The 11112-nt window shown below is 42.6% G+C and overlaps 1 protein-coding gene and 1 pseudogene across 4 annotated transcripts in view; one reads left to right on the plus strand and one right to left on the minus strand.

The window, feature by feature from the left end:
- Window positions 1-4887, minus strand: part of USP40 (ubiquitin specific peptidase 40) — an 81128-nt gene extending 76241 nt beyond the window's left edge. For 3 of the 4 annotated variants that reach the window (XM_058533248.1, XM_058533249.1, XM_058533251.1), the window contains exons 1-2: window positions 3508-3721; window positions 312-379 (exon numbers count right to left, since the gene is read on the minus strand). In XM_058533248.1, coding sequence (XP_058389231.1) covers window positions 312-379; window positions 3508-3706 — 267 coding nt within the window. In that variant the 5' untranslated portion in view covers window positions 3707-3721. Of the gene's footprint in view, window positions 1-311; window positions 380-3507; window positions 3726-4804 lie in introns of those variants that run through there. The other variant, XM_058533250.1, reaches the window with a different exon arrangement.
- Window positions 4888-6735: 1848 nt separating this feature from the next.
- On the plus strand, window positions 6736-7618 carry LOC131399265 (UDP-glucuronosyltransferase 1A8-like; annotated as a pseudogene).
- Window positions 7619-11112: the final 3494 nt, after the last annotated feature.

Raw genomic sequence — 11112 nt, forward strand, 5'->3', positions numbered from 1 at the left:
ATTAAGTAGATTTTTTGGTAGGTTAGTGTAGACGATTAGCAAATATCTCCTACACTAGAAGAAAGAATAAACATAGTGGAGTGGGAGGTATGCCTGTAAAGGGGCAGCAGCATTATATTTGGAAAAGTAATTCTTTTCTGCAAGGAAAACTCCATTACCAGGAGGGTACAGGCCAAGTCACTTTCTGGAAATAAAGATCATATCTGGTAATTAATAAAATTACTGATTTCTATAAATAAGAAACTTAATTCCTTCCTTAAAAAACATTTATGCAACACTCCAAAAACCCCTATACATCATAAATTTAATACCTTTGCATCAGGTTTATCCTTATCCTCTAACGAACCAAGCTCTTCCGGGCCAAGAGAAAATAAAGCTTCTAAACAAAAAAGTAGAATCAGAGATGTAAATAACGTTATTTCATTTCAGAAAACTGTTTTAGAAAGCCAAGACCACTACTAAGGGAAATCAGTTAAGAATTCAGAAATCTGATTGTGACAGTATTTATACCCTCACTCTACACATCTTACTTTCAGGTAACATTATTCTTTCTCTTTTTGTGAGGAAGATTGGCCATGAGCTAACATCTGTTGCCTATCTTCCTCTTTTTGCTGAGGAAGATTCGCTGAGCTAACATCTGTGCCCACCTTCCTCTATTTTACATGTGGGATGCTGCCAGCACATGGCTTGATGAGTGGTGTGTTGGTGTGCGCCTGGGATCTGAACCTGGCAACCACAGGCCGCCGAAGTGGAGCGTGCGAACTTAACCACTATGCAACCAGGCCGGCCCCATGGGTAACATTATCTTTAACCACTGTCTCCATAAAGTGGTATGCTAAGATTTCAGTATGGAAGATTTATAAAAGGCAAAGTATGCAGATAAAACTAAAAACAGTAATATCAGAAATCTCTGATGGCTTCCTATTGCCTGTGGCAGTGGGTCCCCAAAGCCACATGAGGAATGTTAGGAAATATACAACATATAATAGTATCACATGTGTTCATTTACAAGTCACACGTGAGGGTTTCAACCATCCTTTGATGAGAAGGAACACCTTTAACTCTGAGAACACGCCCTTCCTGATTTTGGTATGAAAACGTCTTTTCTCTGTTGAGGGTAAGAACAGATGGTGGCGAACTTACCAGAAAAAGTAAGTTGGCAACTCAGTGCCAGTGTCCAGAACTTTTTTTTTTAATCCAACGTCTAGGTATGCCACCCAATGGGGCATATCTGAATCTTTGGGGAATCTGTATTCAAACCTAGATAGGTACTCTTCCCGGGGAACTTGGATATACCGCAGAGAGAAAAGGGATGAGATGGGTGTTTCTCCCACTGAACACAACTCCTGCCCTAGTGACTGCTGCTGTGGATATTATATTCCTCCTGAGTTCTCGGCAGGAAATGGGTAAAAATGAACTACAAACCTCGAGGTGAAAGCATAAAACCATATAAGGACTTTCACAATCATCTCCCACTACTCTCCGTGTACCCTCATTGTAACGCATTGATCTGGGAGTACAATGGAACCCAGTCTAGCCCTACTCCTTAAAATTCAATTCCAAAATGCTCCAAATTTCCTCCCCCAGTTCTCTGCTAGTCCTGACCCTTTCCAAATTACACCTCCCCGTCAATAAGCATCGGGATCCACGCTAAGCCTTACAAGGAGTGCACCATCCACACTAAGACGTCACCCATGTGCCTGGCGGGTGATCTCCTTTGCTAGAGAGGAAGATGGCCTGGGGCTCTCAGCCCTGTTCTTGCTCAGTGGTACTCTCCATGACCAGTCCACCTCCCCGCCCACCAAACAGTCTTCTTCAGTCTCTTGTTAAGGCTACTTTTCTCCTTTAAGTTACTCTTTAACTTCAACTAGATTAAAGCTTGGGAAAGTTTTAACCCCCCTGCTTATTAATGCTGAAAATTTCTAATGGTGGAATTACTGAAGGCATCAAGGATATCTTTTTACAGAGGGGATGAAGTCAAGGACAAGAGACACCACTCTGAAATCCCACATGCAGTCCAATCCATCAGAATGGCTCTGAGAAGGAGCTAATGGTAAATATTTACTAAATCTCTGGAGGCAGGAAGTCTTTCTAAACTTAGAAGCAACAGAAGTGTCACAAAGAGTTGATAAATCTGGTAGTGGTGCAAAGGGGGATGTGATACCGGATACAGGATGAGCCAGGCTGTCTGTATCAGAATATGGAGACACTGTGGATAGCTGGTCCAACCAGGGCCATGTGAAGGAAAGTAACGTTCACATGAAATCCAGGGAACACAGAGACTAAGACCCTTGTGGAGGAAGCTAGTTTGCAGAGACGGGAATGGGACAAACACGTAGAGAGAAATGGGGCAAGAAATCAAGGGTCCAGTGAGGTCAGACTGGCTTCCTGTAGGTGGTCTCGGGGAGATTCCCCTATATTCTTACAATCAACCCCCTTTTTAATTGAGCTAATTTGAGTTGGTTTCTGTTCCTTGCACATAATTCCTTATCTAACATCTTGGGCCTTTGGAACTCACAATTTCCAGATTTTAGAAATGTAATATGAAGAAAGAGTTATACATGTTAACGTAACATCTCAGCAGGGTCTGGGACAAACAGTATCCATCAATCAAGGAGATTAATATTCCTGTAACAAATGTATGAATGTTCACCCAAGGGAGATAACTAAGGCTATAAACAGCCTCACATCAGGTCAGGTTCTGAGGCCAAAGAGTTCAGATGAGATCAGTTTGTCAGAGTCTTCCGCATTTCAGAAGTGCACATAAATGATTTCAGACTGTATAAATAATGTGACAGCCCTCCCTACTCCAAAACGAAGGATACAATTATTTTGGGTAACTGTGGCTTAAGTGTTTATCGCTTCAGAGAAATTTTGAAACTCAAAAATACCAAGAGTGCAACAAAAAAGAAGGATAGCACTCATGACAAAATTGTCTTTATGTTTCATTTTAAATTATAGGAACTAGTTGGGGCCGCCCAGTGGCGCAAGCAGTAAAGTGCGTGCACTCTGCTTCAGCGGCGCAGGTTCGGTTCCCGGGCGCACACCGATGCACCGGTTCTCAAGCCATGCTGTGGCGGCGTCTCATATAAAGTAGAGGAAGATGGGCACGGATGTTAGCCCAGGGTCAATCTTCCTCAGCAAAAAAAGAGGAGGATTGACAACGGATGTTAACTCAGGGCTGATCTTCATCGCGCACAAAAAAATAAAAGTATTAAAATAAATAAATTATAGGAATTAGAAAAGAAGTATATTGCCTTAATTTTTCATTTTGTTACTAAACATTACTGTGATCACACAGAATATATTTAAGATAATTAAAGCTTCAAATTTCTCTGCAGAGAGAGCTTCAAATTTCTCTGCAGAGAGAATTATCAATTTATGTCTTAGATTAACAAACAGATACGGTGTTATACACCTTTAAGATACCTTGTGATTTTTGCATAATTAATTACAGGTAGAGATGATAGTACATATTACTAATCAAATGCACGTAACATAGCATACCTCTGAATTCAGGTGTGAAATGAAGAGTCTGAAGAAGGGAATTGAGGTAACAGGTTCCACCCTGATTTCTGATGCCGCTTAAATTAGTGAATTCTCTAGGAGCAGGTGCCTCCAAAGCTTTGGTCTTTAATTTCTTCCCTTTTCCGTACTGATTATCTGGCACACTGGAACAATCCTCTTCAAACAGGTCCCCAAACATTGTGAAACTAAATACTACCCTTAAAAAAAAAAAAAAAAGGCATTACATAGAAATGCTTTTATTTTAAAAGAAATTGTCCCCACATTTCCCTATCTTATACTCTGGAGTATCCATTTTAAGTCATTTCTCAGAAAGCACACAGTAGTTTGGGCTGTGGAGGCAGCAAGACCTGGATTTTTCATCCCTGCTCCACACCACCTGTGTGGCCTTGGGTGACTTAACCCGTGGTCTTATATGGAAAACGGGAAACCACCTACCACGCAGGGTCATTGAAACAACCAAACGACATAACCAAAGAAAGGCATTTAGCGCACGGAGATGGCCCACCATAAATGTTAGCTGTTTTTAAAAAGGCATATTGACATCGCTAGTGAACAAGGCAAGAAAACCCATCACCACACCGGAGCCCCCGCTGGGGGGCAACGCCAGTCCTAGATTCTGCGAGTTGACGGGGGCCTGCGGACCATCGATGACTTGCTAAAATCTCGGCTTCTCACACTCCTTGTACCAGACGATGACGCTCAGACGAGTTAAACGGAACACGTTAACCTTCACAGAGCACACGGCCCCAGAGCTGGAGAACCGGGGGGAGGGTCCCTGGAAAAGACTGCCATGAAGATCACGGGGCTTCAAGTCCCTCCAACACGAATCCAGAGACCCCAGCTCTAGCCCGGGGGCATGCAGGACGCGCTCACGGGCTCACTGAGTGTGGCGGAGGGTCTCTTGGAGACAGGAATGCAGAGCGCCTAACGCAGCTCCTCAGGGACGGAATGCAGCGCGTTTCCTTTCCAACCCGTTCCTCGGGAGACAAGCACGCAAAACGGAGCTTGCAAGCCTGGCCTCGCGCTCGCGGTCTGGAGTCCTGTCTCCCCCACTGCACCGCCGACGCCAGGCCCTCAAGCCCCCCAAGCCCCCACGGGGCCGCGGGGCGTCAGGGCGCAGGGTCCCCGCGGCCGGGACCACTGAGCGGACGCCGGGAAACGCCGCCTCCCGGGCCGGCCCGGGCGGCGCTCACCTCGCCCTCCTCAGGCCGTGCCGCCCGCTCGGCCCCGACGCCTCCTACGTCCCCCCCGCATCCCGGGCACCAGCCCCACTTACCGTCTAAAGCCCAGACCCCCGCCCCGGCCCAATCTCGAAGGAAACCATCGCGCCCGAACCGGAGACCACCATATTGGCGAAGGCGGGTCCCCGGGCACTGACCGTAAGCGATGTACGGGCGGGGGGACTACGCCTCCCAGGGTGCCCCGCGGGACCGCTGGCTCGTCGCGCGCGGCCTTGTGGGCAATGTAGTTCTTTGGCACGGAGAGTTCGTGCGTCGCCGTGCGAGGACAGTGCTCGCTTGCCCATGGTTGGGGGATTCGTCGCTCCTCTGGGGCAGCCGACCACTCACTCATTCATGCACTGTTTTATTCACTTTTAATGTTTTGGTGAGGAAGGTTGGCCCTGAGCTAACATCTGTGGCCATCTTTCTCTAGTTTTGGTATGTGGGATGCCGCCATGGCATGTCTTGATGAGCAGTGTTAAGTCCGCACCGGGGTTCCGAAGTTGCAAACCCTGCGGAGGTGAAGTGGAGCCGGCGAATTTAAACACTGTGCCATCAGGCCGGTCATATTTTCTAGGTTTGTATTTATTGCTGTTCACCATCCATACAAAGATCACTTGTGTTTTGGCATGGCTAATTCCCAAGTTGCTTAAACGTGGGAAACATTTGTGTAGGGCTTCAAGTTTGCCATGCAATTTCAAACACATTTCCAAATGTATCTCCTGTGCAAACCTTGTGAAAAATGTTCCACATAACCCTGAACCTTACAACATCCTCAATGTTTAGTTCGTCCCCACCAACTGTAAGTAGCATACAGAAGAGTACACTAAAGCTACCTCGAAATTATCCTCTCCTGCCCACTTGGGGACCTTTAGTGGATTTTTTCAATAGCCTATTTAGGCTCTGCCTCTGGCATCTCCTCTGTCCAACCCAGCCTCCATCGAGGAATGAATGAGGCAGACAGGGAGAAAATCATTTTGACTTCAGCTAAAGGTTTGAGAGATTGAGAACAGCAGTAGTGATTCAGTCTGCTGCAGCAAACGTTCCTTGTGTGCTTTTTCTGTGCCAGGCAGAGCACGGGTACTGTGGGAAGAGGGTGCAAACGTGAAGGTATGTTCCCTGACCTCAAGGAGTGCTTGGTAGAGTGTCAGAGACAGATACAGAGGTTCCTGAAGGAGGACACCAGGCTAATTGTCGGGAGCCCACAGTAGAGGTCTAGACAAATGCACGTGGAAACAGAAAAGAGGGGAGTCCCGGCAGAGTGCTTCTGGGCTGGTGAACACCCACTGGGTGTGTCATATCTAGGGAAAGTGATTTAAAATAGATGACAGTCACATTCCATCACACCCCTAGAATGGGCCATGTAGGTGGACTTGTCAATCTTATCTCAACATTTTGGAGGCCTCAGAGGGTTTGGAGATGGAACAAGACCAGCAGGAAAGCCAGGCATCTCAGAGACCCTTGTGAACCTCAGTTCCAGTGCCAGTGAGGAGGTCACTGGTGAGGGTCTTCAAGTCTCTCCTTGGAACCCGGGATGCCAATCTTTTTCTGGGCAAAGAGTCTTTGGTATTCAGGATAAAATGCAAATTTTCCTTTTGGACAAATTGCAAAAATACCAGCTTTATTCACATTTACTTTGCTTTTAATCTTTCTGAGTCCTCAGGATCCACAAGTGTTGCTTAATACTTCTTGCTAAACTGCCCCTGCCGTACACCGCATGAACCCTGCCCAAGGCAAAGGTCAAAAGCTCTTATCTGGAACACTAACAAATAGGCGTCTCAGCAAATGTTACTCATTAATTAATGTTCTTATAAGTAAATCATAGGCAATGAGTATAATTTTTTTTCTTTAATGAATGTATAAATACATGACCACTCCCGGGGCAGGTTTCTTGCCTGTACTACTTATGCCGGCTGTATTACATGAGCCTAGAACCCAAGCAGCTGGATTGCTCCACGCTGTAGTTATCCAAGTGATGGCTCCTGCAATGTTGACTGGCTTCCTTCCTCTATGTGTGTGTCTCCTGCTGACACCTGGCTTTGCCGAGGCAGGCAAGCTGCTGGTGGTACCCATGCATGGGAGCCACTGGTTTACTATGCATTCGGTTGTGGAGAAACTTGTCCACAGAGGGCACGAGGTGGTCGTAGTCATGCCAGAGGTGAGTTGGCATGTGGGAAAATCGTTCAATTTTACGATGAAGACGTATTCCACGTTTTACACTCTGGAGGACTTGAATCAGTAGTTCAGGATTTTCTCCGACGCTCAATGGAAAGATCAGGGGCACAGCATATTTTCTGTGTTATTGAATTCACCCACCAGTCGTCTTTTTGAATACTATTTTTCACATTGTAGGAGTTTGTTTAATGACACAAAACTAGTAAAATACCTAGAAGAGAATTCTTTTGATGCAGTGTTTCTAGATCCTTTTGATATGTGTGGCTTAATTGTAGCCAAATATTTTTCCCTCCCATCTGTGGTCTTCGCCAAGGGAGTATTATGTCATTATTTTGAAGAAGGTACGCAGTGTCCCAGTCCTCCTTCTTATGTTCCTAGAATGCTCTCAGCATTCTCAGATGCCATGACTTTCGGAGAGAGAGTGTGGATTCATATCTTACTTGGAGGAACATTCACTTTGCCACTATATCATCAAAAATGTTTTAGAATTTGCTTCTGAGCTTCTCCAAAAGACTGTCACGGCGTATGATCTCTTCAGCCATACGTCAATTTGGCTGTTACGTAGTGACTTTGTTGTGGAGTATCCCAAACCGGTGATGCCTAATGTGATCTTCTTAGGTGGCATCAACTGCCATCAGGGTAAGCCGCTGTCAAAGGTGAGTCACCTTTCCTTTAGCATATTAAGAACAAGCTGACTCTGAACCTAAACAAGATTCCTTACTAAACTGTGATTTGGCATTAAGATTTGTCGCATTTGTAATTTCTCTCTAGTTGAAGGAATTATTTTGCACCAATTTATTTAATTGTGTGTTGTCAAATTTTATAAAGCTGCCCTCTTTGATATGCAGGTGTATACAATTGATATAATTGTATCTAATTTCCAGGGTGCATTTCTTAATACTATTTTTGGAAAAATACTGAAAAACACAGTAAGAAATGAAACTTCCCTTTTTGTTAGTTCGATGCCCCGCCTCCAGGAAAATGCTCTTAGAAGTTTTGTGTGCATCTTTCCCAATTTTTCTGAAATTATTTTATATATATGCATATATCTAATGTAAATTCTCATGCCCATTTTATTAAAATGAAATCTCTTAGCCGACTGGACATATTGTTCTTTCGCTTGCTTTTTTCACTTGCTAATAAATTCTGGACATCTTGACAGTCACTTCATAGAAATCTGTCACATTCTTTCTAATAGTTGCATAAAATTCTTTACTGTGGATGCACCTTGTGTTTATTCAACTAATATTGATAGATATTTAAGCTTTTTCCCCTTTTCCCTTTTATAAGCAAGAGTGTACTAGACATTCTTAAGTAATTTCTTTATACTCGTACGTTTCATATTCTTGCTCTTATCTCAGTAGGCGAGTCCTTAGGAGGAGGGTTGCTGGGTCAAATGGTATGCACATATTATATTTTAATAAATTAGATGAATTGCTTTCAAAATATTGAATAACCTGACACTTTGGTCAACAGTATATGAGAGTTTTAGTTTTTCCATGTCCTCTCTAGCTACAGATGTTGTCAAACTTTTAAATGTTTTGGCTAAACATTTTACATAGCTGCTTCAATTTTCATTTTGTATTTCATAGATATATTGGCCATTTTCCTTTCCTCTTTTGTGAATTATGTATTCACATTCTTCAATCATTTTTTATAGGGCTGTCTCTTTTTAGCTAATTACTATAAGTCTCTTGAGTATTGGGAATATTAACACTTAGCTTTTTATACGTGTTGCAAATAGTTTTTCCTTGGCTATTGCTCACCTTTTGTCATTCAGGGTTTTCATTTTTCAGTAGTCAGCTAGTTAACTTTTTCTCTGATGGTTTTTGGACTTCAACTTGTTTAGGTCTTTCCAAGCCTGAGATATATAAGTATTTTTTCCATATTATGTCTTACTGTTTTAATTCCTCCAATGTCAATAGTTTTATTTCTTACCACGAGAACTTTACATGGTATAAAGATCTAACTTTATTATATTTGTAAATGGATAATCCATTGTCTCAACATCATTTAATAAAAAATCTGCTGTTCATCCATTGAATTGAAATGCATCTTATCATATTTAAAATTTTCATATCTATTTGCATCTGCTTTTGAACTCTAAGTTTTCTTCCACTGATTTATGTATGTATTCACGGGCCATTACCATATTTTGATTATAGTAGCTTCGTAGTAGCTTCGTAGTAAGTTTTAATATCTGGCTGGGCAAGCCCTATGCTGACTATTCTTTTTTCTAAATTTTCTTGGTGATTGTCGTAGTTTAATTTCCTTCACAAAATTGGAAATTGTTTTATCTAATTCCAAAAAATAAAAATAAACCATTAGGGCTGTATGAATATTACATAAAATATTTTTACTAATTCGAGAATGATTTTACTAATTTGAGAATGATTTGCTATTAACGTTTCCTATTCAGAATGTAGTATTTCTCTTTATTTATTCAGACCTTGTTTTATGTCTATCAGTCAAATTTTGCATTTTACTTTATATGTCTTTTATTTTTCTTATTAAACTTTATTCCTAGGTATTTTATTATTTTTGAAACTCTTGTGAACAGGGCAGTTTTTCATTTCTATCTTGAACTGGTTATTGGTAATTAAAGTATAGCTTTGTTTTTTGTACATTTATTCTGTATCTAGCCATACTACTAATTTCTCTTATTAGTTTCTAAGATTTCTTAGGTATACAATATCATCTGCAAATAATAATCCTCCTGACTCATACCTCTCATTTTGCTTTATCGGAGCAAAACGTTGTTACATAATTAGTTCAAAACAATTATTCAATAGTTCCTGAATAATGTTGAGTAGTCAGTCCAGCTGGTTTGAATTGGGGTTCGGTCACTTGCAATTGAAAAGATTTTACGGGAGTAAGATCCTGGAAAAAGCACAGTCTCTAAATCCCGGTGAAACACCTGCTGGCTCATCTCAGTCTGTTACTTTATTAGGGACGTGCTCTGTATTTTCATCTGTTGATCTGGCTGCTCAGAAGGCTCTGTACATTTTGTAAGACAGTCGTATTCTCTCACTTGTTGGGAGCCGGATCTCCCCCTTTGAACTAAGGAGAGGAGAGGCATGGAGTGTGCACTCAGTGAATTTACGTTGTGTACACTCTGATTACGTGACTCGTCCTACTCACAGCCTGAATCAAGTCCACCTAGGACAGCGTTCTGTAAGGACCTCTGTTCACCTCTCCTTTGCCACAGTGGGCACCAGGATGCTCACATAAGTGAGAAAGTTTCACTCAGATAGGTACACACACACATACACACACAGGCACACACACACGAAATCTAAGACCATAATGATGGATTTATTTAGGATGACTGAATGCAAACAAATGAGAATCAAAGTATCATTTGGACTGGAGGATGTACAGACTTGTATAATGTATCCCATTTTTATGAGAAAAAGTTTTTGGCATGTATATAATTAAGCAGTTTCCATCAGACATGTGCTAAAAGTGAATTTAAGTGTTTTTGTAGCAGAGAACATGTTGTTTGTTAAAAATCAAGATGCTGTATCAGAGATTGGCAAATGTTTTTGGAAAGGGCCAGAGAGTAAATATTTTAGACTACAGACAATATACGGTCTCTGTTGCATTATCTTTTTTTTTTTTTTTTTTTGGTGAGAAAGACTGGCCCTGAGCTAACAAGTCAGGCACCTGGGGCTCTGCAGAGGTGTCCTTAGGTGAGCGCATATTAACTTGGAATTGCTCTCCAGAGCCTCAGGCTGTAGAAGGCAGCCAAGTGCTGCCCAGTGGCACCTGGTTGTGGCTGTCGAGTGGTGATGGTGCAGCAGGTGGGTCTAAACCCTGCTCCCGCTCCTCCTCAGGCAGTGGTCAATAACACAGCTGACGGAGGCGAGCCTCGCCCTCCCTGTGCCACCTACACCTGTGTGGCATTAGTTTGTTTCCCTGTCTCCCCATTCGACATGTGGTCCTGTGGGCCAGGGGTGAGTCTCCATCCTTTTTTTCTTTTTCTAAAAAAAGACTTTATTCTTTAGAGCAGTTTTAGGTTCAGAGCAAAACTGAGTGGGACGTACAAAGACATCCCATAGACCCTCTTGGTCCTGTTTGGTCCATCGTGTCTAGTCCAGCAGGTGCTCAGCAGGTGTTTGGTGAAGACTGACTTTTCAGCCAACTGATGGGAAAGTGAAATAATGCTCTTTCTAAAACTGAAGAGACT

The sequence above is a fragment of the Diceros bicornis genome, chromosome 37, assembly GCF_020826845.1.
Source record: "Diceros bicornis minor isolate mBicDic1 chromosome 37, mDicBic1.mat.cur, whole genome shotgun sequence".
Lineage (NCBI taxonomy): Eukaryota > Metazoa > Chordata > Mammalia > Perissodactyla > Rhinocerotidae > Diceros > Diceros bicornis.